Raw genomic sequence first — 23,671 nt, forward strand, 5'->3', positions numbered from 1 at the left:
CAACTCGCTCAAGTTATGTGGCGCATTTTTTCTCGTTCTAACTTCCATGCTTACCCAAAACACGAGACACCCGAACCAAAGATACAAACCGACAGACACAGAAACCGTCGTTTTCGCTTTTTGAATAAGGGCCATGGGTTTTTGCGTTTGCTTTCATTCTCATTCATATCATCTCTGCTGTACCGTACATCCGGAATAAGGGCCATGGGTTTTTGCGTTTGCTTTCATTCTCATTCATATCATCTTCTGAGCTTAGTTTGAAACTCAGTTACCAATTTGGTTGTAGGAATTCGATTGACAAGCAACCGCTTGTCCGTACAATAGTTGCGTGCTTTTTTATTTCATTCATAGTCAGTTGACCTTGACTTGCTCAAAAACATGTCCGTCCAATCAATGAAAATGGGGAGAACCTAGTCGTAATAAAATTCATTTTTCAAACCAATGAGAAAGCAAATTCGAGGCAAATGACAATTCTTGGCCTGGTCAGTAAGAGCTCCGAAGTCAACAATACAATGTTATTTCATCTCCGTGGGTGTGTTCCATTCGTGGTCCAAGTTCAAGGAGCATTTTCCTCATTCCGCAATAAACCTCCAAAACCTGCATGACAGCAATGAATGTGAATCCCGGTACAATCGTTGTTCGCTCTAGAACTCAGTCAAAAGTAACCCTGAGTTCGGACCACTAAGTCGTCTGGCGAGGGACATTTGATCAGGCTTTTAGCTTTTTCAGACTGATACTTCGACTTCTGTCAAATGTTGTCGTTTGGAGCATATGCGATTCATTAACGGATATGGATATGTTGCAATTTGTTTCCACACTTCAATTATATAGATCGTTCGTCGTTTTTCCTCCTTTGTATTGTAGTAGAGAAGCTGCGAATATGTGGGCAAAAAATTGGAAAGATTTGATTTTACGTTCTATCTGACACGTGTCATTGAACACGCAGTACCGTATGTTTTTGATTTACTGGAACCACAAGCCAGCCCTTCAATCATTCAAAGAGGTTGTTTTTTTTTGCTATTACAGAAACGACACCATATCATTTGAGACCATCAAAATTAGATTCAAATGATTCTTTTCGTAACTTTAATCAACACTGTAATCAGAGTGGTCATACATTTGTTGCACAATGGCACACTAATGCAAAATACGCTCTCTTCAGAAAAATGCTAAAGCAAAATAATCTTCCTAAAGAACAAAAAAAGAACAAATTTCCTTTAAAAGTAGATCGACTAGAAGAAGGCAATAAAAATAATGATACAAGTTGGACATGAATTGTCAGGCTTTGTGTACCAATGATGTGAATGTGGCGCAATGCTTCCTGTCCAGAGATTCTAGAGGTCCTGATGAAATGCCAAAGTAGCTAAGCAGATGAACGTAAATAGGAAAACGGTGTGTTTTGATGTGTTTTTTTGGGCTTGTTTTGGCCAACATTTTGTTACCGTGTTCGTCATAGCTTTGCTTGGCACTCTCCATGTTCTTTGTGTTCCTTTTATTTGATTTAAATTTTGTTCCTCACCGATTTTCAATATGAACTAAAACACTAAAAAGGCCCTTTTTCAAAATTAATCTCCTTCTTTTTGTACTAAGAAACTCATGTTCCTACAAACTGGATGTCGATGGATTGGCGTATTTTTTTGACAGCCCAGTTCAATTGTGGCTGAACTAGTTTGCTTTTGCGAACCAACCAGCCTCGTGTGTCAATATTGATGTGGTCTTGCTTCAGTTTAGACTTGTACAAAAATGCACTTGCTTCACACACTCACGATGCTCACCGATCTCTTTGGCCAGCCAGTCAGCCACTTGGTAGTTGGTGGTTGATGGTTCCCAGTTGTCGTTGCTCCTTGAACTTGATGACGAATTCATTCATCGCTGAACTCTTCGCGACCTTCTTCCCTCATCAAGTTTGGTCTTTTCCGTTCCAAAGTTGGTGTCTCTTATTGGCCAGAGCCTCTTGTCATTCTTCCAATAGCCAAGGCCTCGATCCTGTTGATCCAGTCGCCGTCAAGGTCGAGCTCATGAGATTGTTTTGAACGCGTCCAGTTTTGCTTCTCCCAGGTACGGCGACCACGAGTCTGATCATGAGTTTTCCTGGCCTTTTGTCCTCGCCCAAGTCCAATGGCCACCACAAGAAGGGTTCTTCTCTATTGGATGAACTACTGCTCGAGCTCGACAACCACGGGCTCTACGACCAGGACAATATGGACGACGAGCAAACGAGGACAAAGACGGCGACAACGACGACAATGTCGACGACGACCAAGTCGAAGAAACAGCAAGTCTTCTCGAAGGATAAGAACTTGTCTCCAATTGTCATCAAGGCGCCCAATTCTCCTCGACAAGGCATGCTGCTACGAAGTCCATTGCGAAGTGAGCCGTCATTTGAGATTAGGAGCTCGCTGGATGAATCACCCGAGAAGCCCGCAAAGCCCACGAGGAACCTAGGGAAGCCTGGTTCTCTTTCTTCGTCGTCTGCTCAGAAATCCTTTGTTTTATCCTCTGTTCGCCAAATTGAAAGCAAGCATCAGGCTCCGGATTTGTTGAATCGATCTGACTCGAAGAAAGAGTACAAGAAGCAACACATGGCCAAATCTCCCTGTTCACCTTCTCCAGATGATTCTCCCATTCAGCCCAAAGACTTTCTGAGTAAAGTGACTGAGAATTCGTCCAAATTCATTAGCTCCAGAGGTAAGGTCCATGATTGCGATGTCAGAACCATAAATGTCACCTGATCAAAGAACGTGTGACACGCCTCACATCACTCTCGGGGTCTGCCCTTCGATCCCCACCCAAACTGACCTTCAGAGTCGTCGTCATTTTCGGGGGAAGGGGAAGAAAAATGAGTGCTCTTCCGTTTTCTGTGTATTGGTTTAACCTTATGATTTATTTATGACTTGCCTCAACGAACGACTGTCCTTGTACGTAGTGTGTTGCCTTTCTCTCGAACTCCAATTCTTAAACCCCATATGGCATGGGGAGACGAGGTCGATGTCCACTTACGTGGATTCTTAGGGTCGCATGATGGATGATCTAATTTTTCCACATCTTCCAGATGATCCAATGGGTGGCAGCTATTTCATGGAGGGTCCCTTGGGAGGTCCCATGGACATGTTCAACACCAAGAGTGCCAAAGACGCCTTCAATGCCCGCTCATTCTCGCTGACCTCATCTTCGCCACCATTTCCTTCTTCCAGTCCTCCGATGATGATCCCAGAGTCCTTTGGTCGAGAAGGAAAAGATCATCATCATCAGTCACCGTCCAAAGTCAATGGGATGTTCTCCAAACAAAGGTGACAACTAACCTCTGCCGGACCATTTTTTTTAATAATACCAACACCATATCCCAACTACTCCGTTTAACTCGCGGCATTCAAGCACGCACCTTGTTCTTTCCGCAAAAACATACTTCAAGAGTTCAAGAAGAGCCTTTCCTTTGGCAGTTTGTTGTGCACCATTTCAAACTGGTCAGCAATGCTACAATACGTATTCTAAGACATCCAATTTTAAAGTTCAGTCCTCCCCTTCCCACCCAGCTCTTCCATTCCTGGAAATGGCCAAGTTTGAACAGGGGGAAATTGACCATTGCTCCACTTTTTGCCAATCAGTTACAGTTCCTTTTAATACCCTTAAGACCACAACTAGAAAAAGAGGGTCAAACGGCCTTTTCGTACTCACGTTGAAAGAGTTTACATGCCATATGGGGTTTCTTCATGAACCAAATGTCTTTTCAGGTCATCATCTGGTTTGTCGCCCAACGACGACTATGGTTCCGACCGAAGGAAGCAATTCATGACCACAAGTGGAAATACTGTGGAACTGAGTAAACCTGAAAGACTGGTAGGTACCTCCCCCCTTGTGTTTGTGACACGTTTTGATCCGTTTCGATTTGCTTCTCTTTATACCTCGAACAAATCGTCGAATCATGGACAGGAAATTGCGATCAGTAGCATACGTGTTTATTTAGTGACAGTACTTCCAAAAAAGGCCTAAAGCCCGTATTCGTTTGTTTTGAGGTGTGAACTCAAAAGATCTAAACAACATCTTGTATATTCTCTGTTAGTGCTCTATGAATAGCCTCCTAGGGGCTAAGGCCTTGTATAGCCGTGCCAATCGTCGCCATAGCTCTCCAAACCCTCAACCTTTGGCCATGAGCAGACCTCAGATTTCATCCCAAAGTCCATTTGTTCCTGTGAACAATCGCTCCTCCCCGTTCAATACCTCGCCCATGAACCGTTCTTTCGCCAGTCGTCGACAAAGTACCGTTCCTGGATTTCATTCCCATACCTCATTGCTGAAAGAAACTAATTCCCACGGTCCCAATGTTACTACACCTATTCCTGCATCAGGCGATCACATGACTTGGGAACAGATGCAACCACCAGAGGGCAGCACAGTTGAGAAGGTGCTTACTTCTACATCCGTCCGTTTGATGTAACCCTCCCTAACTACCTTACCCCGAAAGGTCGTCAATAGTATGAAAGCATACTCAAACCTGTTTATGTAACCGTTTGATGTAAAAGAACGAGAATGAGTTCTATGGCAAAAAACATCCCTATCACATTTAGTCGTTCAGTTGTACAGTTAACGGTCCAATCTCTTGCACTGGGTTGTTGTGGCAACCTCATTTCAAGCAATGTACTTTGCACGGTTGGTTGGTTATTTGGTGTCAGTCAACCCACCAGATGGCGCCCCCTCCTAATCCACAGTCCTCTATCATGTGTTCCATGTTCCACTTTGGATCGTGGCGTCCTCTTTCGAGAGAATGGAAAAGATTGAACACGAGCTTCCCACGGAACCGAAGAATTTATCAACCTCGCTTTCTCAGAAGATGATGCACATCACCTTTCGAAATTGAGATGCTAACATGTTTTTTGTTTATCCCAGTGTGACCACCATATGCTACTGTTGGAAGACGAGTGTTTTAACAAAGCCTCATCCATGTTCCAGTCCGAACGCCGTGATCGCCTCAATTTCGCAATGAAACGAGGCAATAGCAGCAAATCATCCCATTTGAACGACCTCTCCACCTCCCATGACCAACTGTCTCCAATCTTGGACAGCTCTCCGCTGATTGAAAAGATTGAATCCAATCGTGAGAAGTTCCGGGATCAAGAACGACAAAGAGAGCGGGAACGCGAGGAATCCAGAAAGCATCGTGATGGGGTAAGCTATAATTCGTTGATTCATGTTGTTCATCATTTCTTGCTTATGGGTTAATATTCTACACTCGATTGGAAGTGACACTGTGAACTGAACCACTTCCGATGTCTCCTTTTAACTCGCCTATTTAGGCACGTTTTTCTGTTTTTCAAACCATACAAACCCATTCGTAGTGAGTAAAAGGCTTCATTTTGTTTTATACCATTATCTGTGGTCAATGGAATATTCTCTTCACTTTGAGATGAGTCAGAACGCTTTTGAGCACTTCCCAAAGCCTCATAAATTTACCAAAAACGCCCAACCCAGTCTTTTGACCCATTCAGAAGCGGCTCTTTTTCAATGTCTTCTCCGAGCAAAGGATCTCTGATGGGTTGAGTGAGTAAGTGTGCATGTATGTGTGTGTGGGCGTGTGTGTGTGTGCTAGATCGACGATGATGCCCGAGCCAGATATTGGAATTTCTAGCAGTGCCCACCAAACCAAACTATCGTGCATGTTGTGGACGGTTCCACACGCACCACCGTTCCAAGATTTAATATATGTGAGCAGAACATGGAGCTGTCGTTTTTGCCCTCTCACCATGGACGTCAGACTTCCGCTGAGGAGTGCCAAGATCTCAAGTCCGGAAATTCATTTTCATCCCTACGAGTACGAGGAGGCGAACCTCACCTCAATCAGCAATCCGCAAAGTGGAGGGAGATCCCTCTCATTTGGCTGAAATTTGCCCATTAGCAGGTTCGCCAGTTGTGCCTTGGTCCCCTCATTTTGCAACAGGTACCAAAGGAAGGGGATTCCGTGCCATACTGGAGGGAGAATGAGGGAAAGGAGTCGAGTTGGTGGCCATCTACGTACGTCACTCAGCGTTAAATTGATCCTTGGCTTCTCGTGCCAATCTATTGCCATTGGGTTTGGCTGGCAACCGTGGTTTTTGCTATTAGCGTTTCCTCGATGAGTTTGTGATGGTATCGCCCCCATTTCGCGTTGGATCTATCTACTGGAGCTTGAAAACCAATAGGGGCTGCCATCATATTTATGGCAAAATCTTCTTGTCTTGAAGGCTCTTGTGAGCGAATCACCCTGTCCTCACTCAAGAAACCCACCAGGTAGTGGTTGGACGACCAAGCGACCGACAAAAGAAGAAGAAGACTGCGATAAAAAGCCACCCAGAACTTGTTGCTTCAAGGACATCCAAAACGCGAGCGAGTTAGTTGGCTGGCTAGCTGGCCAGCTTGTCAGCTAGCTTGCTAGCTAGCATCAAGTTTCTCCCCACTCAAGGGCGACCACCACATCCACCACCACCATCTCCACTTGATGATGTCCATATTGCTTTTTTGAGAAGCCAAAGGAGAGCCTTGGGTCTCTGCTCTGGCAGATTTCTTTCATAAAGGGATTTTTTTTCTGTCTTTAGCTGGCCCGTTTTCATGCTGGGACAGATAATAATGAAAGAATCCCTCCTCTTCTTGCTTCTCCTTCTCATCCTCTCTTTTGACTACAAATACTATTCCTGCTGGTATACCCGTCGATAGCAATGATGATGATGATGATGACGACGATGTTCGGCGTTGTTATCACTGTGGAGGCCAATTTGCCTTGGGGCACCAAGAATATCCGATGAATCTTGGGAACGTCAAGACGAAGAAGTTAGCAAAACGAGGGAAAAGCACCCGTCAATGATCAATGAAAAGAGTTAAATACAGAGGGAGACCTAGGGGGGGGGAAGAGACATTCATTCATTCCAACCTTCTGGACATGCAAGTTAGGCCGTGCATGTTGTGAATGTATATGCTCTGTACTATCAATTAGTGGTGTTGGTTTTCTAGCTCCATGTTGCGTTTCTCATCCCAAGAGCCACGCGGGTTCCTTATCTCACATTGGTTCTGTATGGAACTGGAACTCAGTTTCTTCCACTTGTGTGTACTACATGTGCGGATATCCCTCTTCCGACTACCAGGGAGGGGGGGGGGAGTTATCGCGAGTAGAATGAGGAGGTTGTATGCGTGAGGTGAAAGTAGAAGTGGATTGGTCGTGGAATACAACATGCTCGAACAAGTACGATCTCACCCACCAAGAGGAGCAGGAGGAGGATTCAGAAATGTGGAGTAAGAAGTAAGAAGCGAAAGAAGAGCAAGAAGACGAAAGAACCTTTGTTCGGATCTATAGTCCAGCTGAAAAGAGACGCTGAACTGTAAACGCTACTATTTCCGTAGGTGTCGTTGCGTACTGCATTAGCTCCCTACCACGGCCACGGTTTCGGCGGGAGAATGGCTTGTTACATACACTACAAGACTAGTTCTTTAGTTCTACCCCCACCACGAGCAGCAGGGTTCCTGCCAGAAACTGACTGAGAGCGAAAGCGAGATAGACAGGAGAGCTTTTCCCATTTCCTTTTTGGTGCCCAAAGTGCCTCTCTCTTCGTGTCACTACGAGTACCGTTCGTCCTTTCAAAAGAAAGTTGATTTTCTTCCGTCTTCCTTTGCGTGGTGTGGCCCAGCTGGGCCCCTTGACTTGGCTTGAGAGGGCTCCCCCTGGTGGGCTATTGGACTGATGGGCTCGAGGTGGGGGAAACCTCTTCAAACCACGGTCACCCTAATTTCCATGGCTCCATGATCGGGTGTCAAATTAATGGCAACCACGGCTAATGAGCTCCATCTCATGTTCTCATTGTTCACCCACCAACCGGCAGTTTCGTTCGTCAGTCGAGCTTGGAAGCCAGGGAAAGGAGTCAAAGGACGCAACTTGTTCGTTCAAGGATTCAAAACCAACGAGGAATGGGAAACTCAGAGTGTGTGCACTGAATGAATGAAAAGGGGAGAAATTGACTTGCTGGCCTCTCTGGGTCATCTGCCGGATGGACAACTTCGCTGAGCCCTCCGCTAACTGCGACTCGTTGTTCAACTTTGCTAGAGGCCAAGATGAGAATAACAGCTTAGAAACTAGTTTCAATAGCAGAAAAAAAACATGCCGCCTTGAGGAGGGGAGAACTTGCTGGTCTCCAATCGATCGAAAGACGCTGAAGTTCGGCATTGAAGGCATGTCCCCAATGAGACCTATTTTCTGCCAGCAACACGGGCGATACCCTCCGGCTGCTTTTTTGCTACTCTCCTGGCGATCCGAAAGAGAATGGAGGTCTTTACCACTCGAATCTCGGAGATAGGAGGTGATGGCCGGCGGGCTGGTTCTTTGAGCTCTTGCTTGGCCGAGGCCTTAATTCGTGGTGTGGGGTTTGGCTGTGATGAAACAACCGAGGCTGGCCATCGGAGAAACTAGTTTGTAATTGCACATCAAACCCTCAAGAAAGAGGGCAATGCGGAGAAAAATAGTTTTACCCACCAACGGAAAATTTTCTTTGGCATCTTATCAAGGTCAGAAGACAATTTCTGGCGAGTCGAATTTTGTCTTGAGTTCGTTCCTCTTGGAACGTGGATTGCCTGGCTGTGGCTCTTCTTTACTTATTCCGCCTTCTCCACCTCCTCCTCTTCCTTCTTCTCCTCGTCCTACTCACCACCACCAAGTTCCAAGTTCTGTGTATCATAGCCGCGATAGCACTTTTACTGCTACTACTTCTCCTCTCCTCCGTTTCGTCCTCGTCCTCGTTTTCGTCCTCGTCTCCCACCTCGTCGTCCTCCTCCTCCTCCATCACCTCGGCCATCATGGTGGTGGTGGTCGTCACGTTTTTGTCGGCGGGACCTTCCTGCCTCTGTTGGTTGGTCACCGTTTTTCTCTCTTTTGCTCCACGCATTCTACCACTGAGGTGGTCGCTCACACGCTCGCTCACTCTCTCACTCATGGAGTCGCTCACTCACTTGGAACTTTATTCCTTGAGGCATTTACTTGCTGCTTGAAGTTGAGCTGGGCCGTTCCGCTTGTTCGTATCCTTATTCCCTTTCCTCGACATTGCTTGCTTGGTTCCACACGCTCTCCGTCCCACTTCTTGTCGGGCTGAATGTGGGTCCCGTCCAACTCGTGGTTGGTCCTCCCTGCGCCCTGATCCTTTGAGGCTCCGAGACTTCTTCCTCCGTCCTCTGTCCTCGCTCCGTAGAGCCGGTAGACACCAAGTAAGCTCTTTTGTAAGTCCCAAATAGGGGCCCTTCGGGAGGAAGGGTGAGGAGAAGAAGGAGAGGGAGGGGAACAGAGAGGACGGAAGCCCATTTCCCTCGGCTGACTTGTACTCTGATACTCCGTCTTCATCGTCCACTGGTTAGGGCCGATAGAAACCACCGTGGAATGGTCCAGCTTGAAAAAAAGCGAAGGAAGACACGCGCGGGGAAATCGACCATCTGAGCCTCGGTTGGCGCTCTTGTTGGTCTTTCTCTTCGTTTACCGATCCCTCGGCCCTCTTGTGTCAACGACATTGGTACTTTTGGTTGAAGGAAAGAGAGCTTCCGTACAGTAGAGAGCGGGTCTGCAATTGTGTGCATGAGGAAGAGAGAGAGAGAGAGAGAGCTTTTGTGCATGCGTAGGCCTTTTCCCCTTCTTCTTCTTCTACTCCTCGTCTTCGAGTGCTATGACTATGGCCTTCAGCTATGTAATGTATAGACGAGAGTGGGCTTTTCTAGTGGTTGATATTCTTCTGTCTCCCTCTCTATTTCTCTCTCCAATCCAAGCTGGTCCGTTCCCGTCCAAGTGTTCCTCCATCACCTCCGTTTGCTCGCTGAGATTGCTACTAACCGTGCTTGAACGATTCTCTTGGGCACTGCTGATGGTTGGTTGGCGGGTAGTTGGTTGCTTGTGGTGGTGGTTCCGGTGCCCTCTTCTTATTCGAGGCTCGTCGTCCTTCTTTTGCTTGCCTTTGCCCGCTTTTGGACGAGCAGGGCTTTCAGATATACACCGTGAGCGATAGAGAGAAAGAATGAGAGTCCTCCTTGTCCCAACTGTACTAGCATAGCATAGCACTAATACTGTACTACTATATTCTCTCTTTCTCTCTCTCTCTCTCTCTTTCCTCACACTCATCCCCCCCTTCGCTTTTCAAGACAGAACTGAAGACAGCAGTTGACTAAAAGCAAGACTAGGGGAAAAGGCGCTTGATTTGGTGAGGCTGGCACAAGAACACTCACTCACATATACAATTCGCACTGTTTATGGAGCTAAGAAGCCCTGATACAAGCGTGAATTGGAGTCTGTTCCAATACCACTTTGATATCTGGACTCCTGCCACAGCAATCTTGCCATAAAATGATGTGAGGTGTCCAAAAAAAGCGGCGAATCGTGTCACCATTGGGGGATTTGTGGCAGGCAAGGTGTGAGTGCGAGTGAGGGGGAAAGGAGTGAGGAGTGAATCAAAAAATCGGCCAGGGGGTTGGCCCCTCTCCCCAGTGAAATTCATACCCCTTCCAATCCTTCAGTGCCCATCCCGTATTCGGCTTCACTAGCTCCCAAATCATAGGGTATGATGGGCCAGTGATCCCAGTGAATGGTTTCATGGGTGTGGCTTCGTGATCTTCGTCGCTGTTATTATCATTTTCATTGTTGTTATTTTCATCCTCATCGTCATCTGCTATGTGGTGCGGGGTGACTAAAGGCTGGTAGAGGTGACGGATCTCGTGGGAAGGCTGATGGCTGATCTAGGTTGGCCAAGGAGCTTCTCAGGATTCAGTGTTGTCGCTATTAGCGGCTCTCCTGGTCGAAAACGACAAGCTCGTGGCGAAGCCATGGCTGATCATTTGATTCGTTTCCGCCGGGTGTTGTTCTTGGAATGCTGATCGTGGTGGTGTTTACTATGGCTGAGCTTCCAGGCTGTTGTTTCAACGTCCTCAGTGATGATTAGGGTGGCTGTGTGAAGAGTATAATGCAATATTTCAGATCTTCAGACCAATGCCTGTGTCTCGTTGCGTCTGGAGGGGTTCGATTGTCCAAAAAGGCTGTTGCTTCCATGTCTGGCTGTTGTAGGGTTCCTTGTCAAGTGCCAACTTCAACGAGCATATCATTTCGTTCTCCTTCCAATACATGTTCAAATTCTTGTATTATTAATTCCACCACTACCACCACCACCACCACCACCACTACCACGGCGACATCTTCAGGGACGGCCACGACGACGAGTGGTAGCGATCTGGTGTCTGACTGCTGTAGCTGGCTGCCTTCTGTTTGAAGACCATATTTGCTGAATTTCTCTCCCTTGATCGTCTGCTTCGACTACATCTTCTTCTTCTTCTTCCCCCAAGTTCAAGCGGCATGAGCCTTGTAATCTCATTAAATCATCACCGCTGCTGTTGTTGCTACCATTGCTCTCAGTTCTATCACTATCACTTCAACTCCAACTGCTTCCACTATCAACAAGACCAAGACCCAGACCAGGGCCAGCATCCCCTCTATCATCTCTGAAATCTTTCTCAAGAGAACGAACACGACGAACAAGAAGTCGAATCCCCAAAGCAAATCATACTTTCACTGCCAATCTTGAGTTGGGGCCAAAGCCAGATAGAGAAAATATTCTCAGCTGGCTTTGGTTTTGTTTAAGAGGGGGGTTTGGTGTAAAATGCGCCATAGTAATTCTCGTCCTTATCGACCGAGCTCCTCTCATCTTCAGAATCAACACGGAACCTCCTCAACCAACCGACTCAATCATCATGCCGGCCAATATGGAAATCAGTTGCAAGCAGGCGGAAATAACGCCCAACTTGGCTCCGCCGGTCAACCACAAGGCGAATCAATATCAGGCATGCTCAATAATTTTTCCAAGGCCCTTGGTAAGTTCCCTTCTCTTTACTCAATGTTGTTTGTTCTCTTGTAATCGTGTCTTGAAAGTAACAACCAAAACTTTGATAATCCGAGAAAATTAGAGGACGAAGATATCTGAATGATAACTGATTCACTGGCCCATTTGTGGTCCCTGAAATTAGCTGCCAGGTGCCAGCGAACTCGAGAGGAAAGACAATCCAGTAATTGCTGACGGACCTGTCGTAAATTGGCCGTCTGTACCATCAACGGAAATTGTTGGTTGTAAAGATTTACAGCACCTTCTTTTCATATCAAAGAAGTTTCGCAGGCAGGACAAGAACGACCTTCCCGTTTTCACACGAGTCCTTCCACCTACCGTTAGTTCAAACCACCCATACCAGATGGCAGGTGTTCCAAATCGCTCCAGTCGGGACGAGCAAAAAATCGGGCTCTTTCATTGCTGTGGTTACGGCGTCTTGTTATCAAAGTCCCCTTCCCTCCTTTCTAAGAAAGAAAGGGACCGAATAAGTAGTGACTTCTATTGTATACTCATTATACCATCCCATCAGGTCCTTTCTGTGGGAACACTCGAAAGAGACGTGGTTAGGTGACGTTGGACATGAATCAAAACCTCCCCATTCCCATTGAGCTACATTTACCGTACTGAGTACGGGATTTTGAGGGATTCGCCGCGTCCAAATGCCGAGAGGAGCAAAGTGTTTGAGTGGCTTTTGTAATTGCTACACATGGCGTTCCCGAAAGTGGAACACAGCAGGGGCAACTGATAGAGGCCGAGAAAAGTGATTGAAACTAGACCAGATCCCTTGTACAGAGATACAATCGGACAAGCACTTATCAAGTCGTAAAATCGATTTTCCACATCCTTCGCTCTTTTTTTCGACCTCCATTTGAATCTGAAAAAGGAACACATTCTTGCTTGGCACATCCAATCTGCATTGGAAAAAGGATCATTTGGTCACATATGGGGAGCATGCGAGGTTTATTGGTTGGCGTCTTTGCCTTTGGAAGGGGATTGAGGCCAAGAGAAAGAAAAGCACCACCCATAAGAGACTGGAACAAGCAGGATCCTTGGTTCCGGTTCCTATTTTCAAACTGGAATTGAATTCATTTTGGAGGAGAAATAGGAGGAATCTTGAATAAACTTTAGTCGACTGACCAAAATGTAGCGAGCTTGGAAGCGAGATTCTTTGCTACCTTTCATCTCGAAAAGACCTTTAAAGGTCAGCTTTCTATAACAACAAATTGGTCATCTGGCGATGTTTCGCCAGCAAATTCCAAGAAACAAAGAGGTTTGCCTTGATAACTATTTCAATCGGATCTGACAAAGCTGACTACTTTGGTAAAGCTATTTGTGTTGTGCCTTTCTTGACCATTAGAAACATCATTTTACCGGGTTTTTCTTCCAACACTTCACAACCTTGTCCAGTCTAGACATTGATCACTCGAGTTTCAATGGTGCTCAAATGACGGATCTTGGAGTGAAAACCTGGCACACTTGGAACAACACTCGATCCGACTCCATTGAAAATTGAGATCTTGGACATTGTTTATTAGGGTTGAGAAAAAAAGAGGCGCCTCGCATTTGGGTTGTGTTCTTTCTCGCTTTCTGAAGTGAGTCGGTCGGTCCAACCATTGGTCCAAATGGAGTCTGTTCAAGCGTTACAATTTACTTGGGCACGCCACGAAGGCCACAGAAAAGGCCCATTTGGAAATGCACTCTGCGCCACGTACAATTTAAAATAAAAATCTGGACGTTTCATCCCGGATTCAGGCACAATGTTTGGGGATGCGGGCGGGTTTCAGGACTTTTTGTTCTGTTCGCTCGTTCTAATGGCTCTTCACCATTGTTTACCAGAGAAGGGTGATGGCCCTAGTAACGTGAATAAAAGCACAAGCCATTAAGGAGCCTCAATTACGTTATTAACGAGCTCTCGAGCTCATGGGTGCCGCCAGAAAGGTACTCACCCAACGACCCAGTCCTTTTGGAAACCCCGGAGTTGATTTGACAAAAAAGTCCAGTCTGAAAAATGAACCCCTTGCTGCGTGGTCTAATGTTCGGAAGTCCAAGAAGAACCTTTGTAGTTCTAGTTTTTGTTGTTGCTGTTGCTTTTGTGCAGAAGGGTTTGAGTCTCAAGGGGGGAAAGGAACACTGGGAAAAGTTTTAACCGAAATCAAATTTGAAAATATAAGATTCCTTGATATTAGTACATGATAATTGGACAAGAACAATGGCGCAATTGAATAAGCAGCCGCCTTTTGACAATCGCTTTGTGACTGACTAATGCCTTGATTAGTCGGATCGTAGATTTTGCCAGTGCCCACAAGTCACCCTGTGTGTCTTGAGCTCCTTAGAGATATCCCTCATCAACTTTGGGGTCCACTCATTATCTGGCCTCATGCCCTCCTCTTCCTCCTTCAAAAACGGCAATCGTAGATCGTCAAAGGAATCCACTTCTACATTGGATCTCGTAAAAGTAAACCCAGAAACACACACAGACCAATCATCATTCCCTCTGCTCCCTACATATAAGTAGAAAAAGGTTCTTCAACCAGGTGACATGTGTCTCTTTCAACCTCTTTTTTTCGCTGCTCTAGTCTTTCTTTGTAATGCGACAGAAATGTTTCTAAATCACCAACCAGGAGTTATAGTAAGCCATGTGCTCGTAGAAGCTGGATACTCCAATTCTGCTTGATGGACAGAATTTGTTGTCCACTGGTCAGGGACTTGGGGCCCCGGGGACACGGGGTGATGACAACCTGGACCAGGACAACTTCGTCGTATTCTTACGAATGCATTCACCAGTAGGGACAGCCTTTCGCTGCAGTAATGACTAACTCACAATTCTAAAACGGCACCACGCTCTAGCTCTGTCTTGCATCTTACGCTGATAGTTGTCCAAATGTTTTCTCAGCCGCACATGGTCCGAGTACAGAATCACATTGCACCGAAAGTGAGTGAATCATGGTGGCCTTGGAGGGAAGGAATTCCTCCTACCTTTGGGACCTGAGGATAAACGGGTTCATTGGTTTTCATTCTTCCCCTTCTTTCTGTTTCAATCACATTTCACATTGTGGGTTCTTCACTACTCACTGCCAAGGATAGACAGGGAACACAGGGAACACAGGGAACAAGGAAGAGGAAGCAGACGAGAACGAAGAGGAGGGATTGTGAAATGACAAAGGGGGATTTTTGATGTCCAAGTTTGGAAATGAAAAAAAGAAAACGGCTAGAGAGAAAACTTGGATGAAGGGAAAAGAAAGGCATTCTTGTGAAATCCCACTTGCCTCGCTTCAAAGGGTTTTGTTTGACTTTCCCCTTATTAATGATGGCCCGCCTAATTCTGGCTTGGGTTTATCAAGATAATCCTGGATATCCCTCCCACTCAATCGACTGCAGGCACTCCATGGGAACATGGCTGTCTTAGTTCATACAAATACCGTACACTCTGAATATGTTCTTCAGATGAGGCTCTGATCAAGATGTTTTCCCCACCCACAACTACCAATACTCCTCCTTCTTCTACTACCAACACTACTTCTCTTACTACTTCCACTTCTTCCACGGCCAAGTCCGCGGCCTCGGTCTTGAAACCAGCCAGAAAAAGCTTTTCCACAACCACGGACAGATCTCGTCTTTGTACGTATATCAAACCTTTTCAAAAGCCGTACTACTACATGTGTTGTTGTTCCTTCTACTCCTGGCAACGATAATCAAATCATCATCATCATCATCATCATCATCATCGTCATCAGTCATGCGTAATCACCATTTGGCAAAATCTAGTGTTTTCATATTAATTATTACGCACTTAAGTGGTCACCCTACCCTTCATCGGGGTAAACTCCCCCGTTGAACGGATTGTAACCAAAGAAACACGAACAAGGATCACATTTGTTACATTACCGTAGCAGTTTTGTTAATGGACTTGTGTCTTTTAATCACCCTATCGTCGTTAACAACTTTCACTTTAACTGTACTGTACTGTATCTTTGAACAAGCACCTTTCATAACTATTGGCCTAAGAAGTAGTCCAGGGAAATCGATGTTCAATGTATTGGAGCACGTTTGGGATTAATGTCTGCTTTCATAGAGATTATTTTCTAATCCGACTTATGCACTTGTGTCATTCCTCGGTGTAAAAGCCGTTTGAGCGATCACACAGGGTGTGAGAGATTTTACCTGTGACAAGTCTTGGGGAGAGAATTTGGGACTTCCTCCGCCCATGGTAATGACAACAATAATAATAATCCTCACGTGACGTGTAAGTAACTCCAATCGTCCATGAGCGAGAACATTTGGACATTTTTATCAAAAAGTACTTCAGTTTCTTGGCTGAAGATGAAGAACCAATTGGAGGAAGTATTAGTCACACTGCGTGGTTCATTGGCAAGAGGAAAGGACGCTCCCATTAAAGTTCCAAAAGGGAGCAATAAAAAGAACTCATGTTCTTGTACAGCAGAGATGCTGTCTGTAGATAAAGCCCAAGGAGCGTTTTGTTCCACATTCATGACGAGAACAGGAGGCATGCCAGCCCAAATAGTTCGTGTCGAAAATGGTGCAGGAAATGGAGAAGAAACGAGCGGTTGGCCAGACAATAAATGGTACCCAGCCATTCAAAGTGCGGTTTCCGAGAAGTAACAGCCAAAACCAATGTCCATCAACCTGTTAGAGGGGATTGATTCTCTTCTCTTTTCTACTTGGCGTAGCAATGTGATCCTTGTTCAGAACTCAATGGAACCCTACTTTTCATGTCTAACCAAACAACTTCCTCCCTTCGTTCCTGAATTAGTGCGGCATTTTTGAAATGGTTTGATGTGCTTTAGATCTGTCGTGTTGTTAGAGTAGGCCATTCTCAGCTCATCTTCATGCTTTCAAGAAGAAAGCGACTATGAAGCCATGGTAAGTTGTTCAAGGGGCTATCAGCCTCGACTCAAATCAACGAAAGCATTTCTTTGCGTGTTCCAAGATTTCCAAGAAATCGAGATGAAAGTCTTACTTCGTATTGCCTATTTTTAGCTTCGTCCTGAGGCAAAAGGGAACGTTTTTGACTCAATGGTTCCTTGTGGAAATAAGGAGTAATACGGTCCAAATTAATGGAACGATGGTTACTCGTTCCCAACCTCCTTCGATTCAGACTTTACCGTAGCAGAAAACCCTCTCAGAGTCGCTTCACGTGCGAAAGAGAAACTAGCCAAACTTTCAAGGTCTTCATCTTCAAGTCCTTTTTGCGCCAGAGTGCGATTTGTAAAGACAAAAATTCAGATTGAAGCCCTCAAGGGGTCAAACTTAACACACCCACACAAGAAGTTGAGACCCAATTAAGGGAGCCTTCAACTTCTACATTTATATTGTGGGCACCGAAGGTCTCTTAAATTTTGGAACAACTCCAGTAATGTCAGGCATTTCCGAGTCTCAGGTCATTTTTGCAGCAAATCATTAGTTGTAAGGCCTAACAACATAGCATAAATTGAGACGTGGACCCCTTTTCTGGCAAATACAAAAAGTAACTGAAAAAGAGTGCTTCCTCTCAATGAAGTGCTTGAAAAGCGTGATGTTTCGTGTGTCCTCTTTCATATTTTGTTCACTTGTCCATGACTGAAGTGAATCGATTGGTCGCCAAGTGCACTCTATTCACTTCTCGGCTCACTTTTTTCCCTCTGTTCCCTCGTCAGTTTCCACTGAGGACGGATATTCTCCCTTGAGATCGAGCAGAAGTCATAAAAGTGTACTATTGAATTAGAAAATGACAAGCCTTAGCTTTGGTCCTAAAGCCCTTCTGACTATGGTTTTTCAGCTCGCGAGGCGGATAGACACTTTGAATAGTCCTGTAATTATTGTTCCAACGAACATAAGAATTACCCTTTCTTCCGTATCGAACAGGGAGCGAGAGAGTATATACATAGATTGGAGTGGAATCTTGTCTTAAAGGACCACTAACCAAGACAGTTGGTCGCCCCCAAATGGACTCCCAAAGTGAGAGAAATGGAGAGCCAAAGAAGGACCCAGGGCGAGTAAGGTCATGGCTCATGCCAATATGATGAATGATAGGGCCATCATCAGCTGGCTTGGACCCCCACCATACACATCCGTACTTAAAGGGGGGGNGGGGGGGGAAGGGGAGAGAGAGAGGCGGAAAAACGCGGAGAGAGACATCATTCTGTTGGGTGACCACCATGGCTACCATGACCATCAATGATCGTGGGTTCTTCGGGCCCATGTAGATTTAGCGGATGACGATTTCGGTCGGTCCAACGAGACTCATGCGCTTGTTCCTGGAATCACCGGATTCAAGGCAGATCCTTCACATGCCTATCGATAAGCTCACTTGTCATCATTTTGGTTCCTTCCCCGTTCAGAGCACAAGATGGTCGGCTGAAAATTTGAATCTCACTCACCAAGCCACGTTAGCTGAGTCAATGAGGGGGAAAAGACATCTCGACGAGCGATTCTTGCTTCTACCACTACTACAGTATATCAGTACATGCATATGGTCTGTAATACATTAGTCTTGAATAGACAATGAGAGTTGTGGGCCAAGTGCCAAGAATCGAGAAGCCTTGGCGCTTTCAAGTGGCACCGACAAGACGGAACAAGTCAATGGAGAAGCCCTGTTTGGGTCTCAAAAGACCACGACCACGACTCGATTTGTGACCAAGTCTCTCATACGTTGTCTGTAGGCTATAAATAATTATTTGAGTCAATAGAAAACCCTCAAGAGCCTGAGTCAAGCTCCAGTTTGGTGCTTCATGGTGTGCGCCGCAAGATATTCGGAACTGGGGAGCTCATCCAATCCATTTCTCGGAGCCTTTGATGAGTTTGTACATGGCAATGAAATTGGGAAGAATTTGATGCTGGTGGCTGGGTTGAATGGAGCCCAGTATGCCTAAGAAAGAATGAGGGACAAGGAACGATGGTTGCCTTCAGTAAATTTCGTGTTTGACGTACATTCAAACCGAGGAAAACTTCAAAAATGCGGACAGTCAAAGGAGCTGTCCCTCTCTTCTTCTCAATGTTCCACGTACCATCAGGGAAATGAGAAGAAAGCGGAACAACTCCATCGTCTACGTACCGTTCTTTTTCTTCGTTGTCGTCTCCTTCGTCGTCTTCATCATCTTTCCTCCTCCTCTTCCTTCTTCGCTCTTCTTCTTCTCACTCGTCTCTTTCTCTAGCGCACCGAATACTACTAACCTATATTTCATCTCTTGCTAGAGAACTAAAGGTAGAGAAGGGGCATTTTTTAAGATCTAATTCCAAGTTGTAGAAAGTGACAAGATCGGGGACCATATCTACCCTTCAATTCAGGATTTTTGGTTTGCCAAAGTGAAGACTTCCAAAATCTTTTCCGTTTTTTCTGAAGAAAAATCCCCTCTTCTTTCCGCAAGGGTCTCTTCACTCTTCACACCATGCTCAGCGCTCTCATCCTGGGGGGTCTCAAATGGAACACAACGTCCTCGGGGTCTAGTTCAAATCAGGTGACACACACTGTTCCAAATGATCCAGTTGGGTCTCTCTCGGTCTCTCTCTCTCGGCCTTTCTCTCTCGAACAACCCATCAACCTGAAAATTGAGCACGTGCGGGCTTTTGAGGTTGGTTGGTTGGCTGCGAGGGACAAGACCCAAGAAGAAAATAAGTTGGAACAACATTAACAACAACAAACATTCAAGAAGCCCTCTAAATCATTGTCTTTTCTCCGGGTGTGCCAAGCTTTCCGCGTGCACACATGATGGAGATAAATTATTCAGAGCTATTATTTCGAGAGCTATAGACAAGCAGCCCAAATATTTCAACTTTCACATCTTGTGAATGGAGGAAGGAAAGCCCGCATTTTCCGAGAAGAAGACTGCTTTTCCGTCACTTGATAAAACTCATCTCGATCTCCCCATCAGAAATGGGGGCCATTGTGACATGTTTGAAATTGGCTCTTGTCGACCAGAGCTGGTTCCAACTTCCAGGTCTGAAAAGAGATTACCCGCCTTTGCAATAATGTTGAGGTTGCGATACTAGCTTGAATGTCCATAATGGACCTGGCATATCTCAAGTGAAAAGAAAGTTCAGTTCTAATGACTGTGAGCTTCAAGTCCATTGAATATGGAGAGGAAAAATGCCCCCGCGCGTCCTTGAGAGTTCTAGATTCGCAGTGGGTCTCGCAATTGGTCTCCCTCATATCTAGTACAGTTCGGGGTTGGGATCCCTGGCACTGGTTTTATTGGAAGGGCTTATGCAAATGCCTTGTCTGTTTCTGAGCTCATACCGATTTTGGGAACACTACGGGTAACGACGAAATGAATTTAAAGAGCTGTCTTTTAAGAACGGAAATAGCGCAATTCTACCAAGGTGCTTTGGGGATGACAATACGAGTTGGTGCAGCGTTTGCAACTGCTCTACACTCGTCCAAAAGGATTGGAATGTCAAAAAGCTCGGCCACCCATTTGTCCTGGAATAAACGTTAAATCCGCGGAAAAGCTTCTCACTTTAAACCCGGCAATGAAGCAGAACTTGGAGGGAGAGCGAGAGAAAGGTAGCTAAATGGTGGAGCCCGTGTTACGGACCATACGGACGACCAACATCAAATTCAATAACCCAGCAGGAAGTCGGAGGAAAGAGCCTGGAAATGATGCTCTAAGCAGATTTCCAATAATCAATAAAGGCGTGAGAGCAATAAGCCGGTTGCTGGCCGGGATGAACTGAATGACTTGGAACATGAATAAAGAGGGATGACAAGTCACGCCATGGATTTGGCACTTTGGAACACTTGTTATGCTGGAACTAACGATGGTCAAAGCGACTCGATCGAGTAACTCTAGCTTACTTATCATAACATATTGGCTAATTTTTGTGTGATCCCATGCTTTAAACAATCGACTAGATTTCTGATAGTTGTTATTATTATTTAAAATAATAGGTAATATTCGCGATATTCGAGAGAAACGGATGAAAAGTGAGTTGCATGTTACCCTTTTATACCACCCACACAAAGTTGTCGAGGATGACTTGCCGTGATAGATTTTATTCAAATCAGTTTTAGCACAATGTCATTTTGCTTACTCTCCACACTGTTTTCTTTTTCATAGATAGCCTTTTTGGTTGTATTCTTATATTCAATAACTTTGCATAAACTGAGTGGTTTGTAAGTACAAAGCTCAAGTTGAATTGATTTTTTCTGTCGAAGTTGAGTCAAAATAGGGGTCTCCAGGCTCCTTACATACAAAAAAGTAACCCGAGTTCTTGTGTTTCTTCTCAGTAACATAACATTTAACGTTCAACACTGCAGTATCAAAGCGGTCGAAAACAAATTTTGGTATTTTGATATGTTTCGTTGTGATCATTAGTTTTGAACCTATCATTATGATTGTCATGTAGCCCAGTAGTATATTGATACCGTCACTCTTAGATGAGGATCCAGTCGGCACCGCATGAAATGACAGTTGTTGGCGCCTATACTGCTTGAACATCGCAGATAACAGATATCCCATTTTGAGTTTGCCGCTGATTTTGATTTCTATTTCTTGCAGACCTTGGGAACTCTCCCCGACCATCGCCCTCTGATCCTAGCAGTGTAAATTATCAGCGAATCATGCAGCAGTACGGAGGAAATCAATACTCCCAGGGGGTTCAACAGGGTGGCCAGCAGCAACGCTCGCAATACAATCAAATGCACCCTCAACAAATGAACCAACAACAGTATAGACAACAACAGCCATATCAGCAACAAAATTATAACCAGCAAGGTCGAATGAATCAGCAAGGCGGTGGAGGAACTGGTGGTTACGGAATGAACCAAGGCCATCAATCCCAACAAGGAGGTTATGGGTCATATAACCAACAGCAACAGCAACCCATGGGAGGTGGGATGAAGCCCAATAACTATGGGAGCCAAATGGGCGGCATGCAAAACCACTCTCAGCCACAACAACAACAGCAACAACAGCAACCTATGGGTGGAGGAGGGACTCACGGATCCCAATACCAACAATCCTACGTGGGGCAACAAAACCTTCATCCACACCAGCAACCACAATCCAACCAGATGATGCATCAACAAGGCATGATGAACCAACAGCCACAGCATCTTCAACAGCAACAGCAGCATCAACAGCAGCCCATGGGCAATCAGATGCTGCATCCTCAACAATCGCATCAGCAGAATTTGGTAGGACGTCATTACATGTCTTCACAACCCTCAAGTATGGTTGTGCAACATCAGCCAAATATCCCATCACAGTTTGTTCAGCCGCAGCCAACTACTACATACATTCAGTCACAGCCACCTCAGCTTCAGCAGCCTCAGCTGCACCAGACCACTTATGGAACTAGCCCTTTACCTGGCACAGGCACTGTGGTAATTGGGCCTCAGATAGCGCCGAGTAGTAACGTGTTATTGGGCGCTCCTCAGAGTGCCTCTTTATTCAATACTAGCTCTCTAGGTCAGCCACAACAGCCAACATTACTCAGCCAACAATCCCATCTTTTACAGCCTCAAACCACCCAACAAACACTTTTGAATGCACTGTTACAGCAACAGCAACAACAGCAGCAGCAGCAGTCTCAACAGCCTTCGACCTCACCTAATTTTCTGGCTGCTGCTCTGGCTGGTCAGCATCACGCTTCTTTACCACAAACTAGTCTTTTTTCGCAGATCAATCCAGCTGGAGTGACAAACACCTCTTTGGGACCACTTGTGGTACATCAGCCACAGCCTCAGTTACCCTCAGCTGCAGCAGCCTTGTCTCAAGCTCAATTAGTGTCTTCTTCTTTGCCCGCTCCGTTTACAAATCCCCTAGCTACTGCCACAAATAACCACCTTTTAGCTGCCAGTGCTGCCGCTTCCGATCCACTACTGTCTCAGGCTGCTGCCTCGCAGCAGCAACAGCTGCTGCTTCAGAATCAACAGCTGCAGCTGCAACAACAGCAGCTGCAGCTGAAGAAGATGCAGCAGCGCCTGCCTCACGTAAGTGGTGCCGAGCTCAAGAAGCTGCAGAAACAAATACGTGATCTCCAGCAGCAACAGCAACTTCAAACTTTGCAAACCCTCCGCCTGGCGCAAAAGCAAGAGCAGCAGGCTTTCAAGTACCTTAATAAGGCCATACAAAATAGGCCCAGTCGAACATATCAGACCAGCCATCAGGTATACCACACGCTTTGATGATTACCATCCCTCTAAGTATCGTAAGACCGTACCATTCCACTTAAACATCTACTACAACATACTGTACGAGTACTTCACTGTCCTCCTCAGTGACTTACAGTATTTCTTGATTTGTCTTTATTTGCTGTCCTGCGCTTTGCAGCACAACTACCGCAGTACAATTCCTCTGTGTCATTGACATAATCGTAATGACCTTTGGTTTGCGTGCTTGCGACGGCCGTACTACGCTACTAAGTCATATGTTAACGGAATACAGCAAAGCCTTCTATCGTTATCATTGTCATGGCTCACGGAATACAGCAAAGCCTTCTATCGTTATCATTGTCATGGCTCATTTTCGTGAGGAGATTGTACCATTGAAAAAAACGTATGATAAACAGGGCAAAAGTTCTTGAGAAGCCTTGCAGTCACTACCGTCACGTTCAACAATAGCTTTGCTAAATTTCGTAAACACATGACTTACTAGCACAGTATCTTCCTTTTCAAATCGTTCATTCTTCATCTTATGTACCCTCTCCACAATCTCCTATCACATACTATATATGTTCATTCATTTTACGAAAGTATGCCTTCCAATCCACCGAACAAGGATAAGGGTGCTTTTGTTAGTTCCTAGTGTTTCATAGGATCTTGGCTACATACACCCCAACTGAGTTGGTGTACAGAAGAGATTGTTCATAAGTTC

The 23,671-nt window shown here is 45.5% G+C and overlaps 1 protein-coding gene across 1 annotated transcript in view; it reads left to right on the plus strand.

Annotated features, from left to right (window-relative positions):
- Positions 1–23,671, plus strand: part of LOC131886961 (uncharacterized) — a 68,127-nt gene that overhangs the window by 27,259 nt on the left and 17,197 nt on the right. Inside the window, exons 7-14 of the mRNA XM_059235438.1 lie at positions 2,059–2,688; positions 3,053–3,290; positions 3,732–3,837; positions 4,948–5,163; positions 11,688–11,847; positions 20,743–20,778; positions 21,353–21,990; positions 22,477–22,965. Of these exons, the coding sequence (XP_059091421.1) occupies positions 2,059–2,688; positions 3,053–3,290; positions 3,732–3,837; positions 4,948–5,163; positions 11,688–11,847; positions 20,743–20,778; positions 21,353–21,990; positions 22,477–22,965 (2,513 nt within the window). The remainder of the gene's footprint in view (positions 1–2,058; positions 2,689–3,052; positions 3,291–3,731; positions 3,838–4,947; positions 5,164–11,687; positions 11,848–20,742; positions 20,779–21,352; positions 21,991–22,476; positions 22,966–23,671) is intronic.

This window comes from Tigriopus californicus, chromosome 9 (genome assembly GCF_007210705.1).
Source record: "Tigriopus californicus strain San Diego chromosome 9, Tcal_SD_v2.1, whole genome shotgun sequence".
Lineage (NCBI taxonomy): Eukaryota > Metazoa > Arthropoda > Copepoda > Harpacticoida > Harpacticidae > Tigriopus > Tigriopus californicus.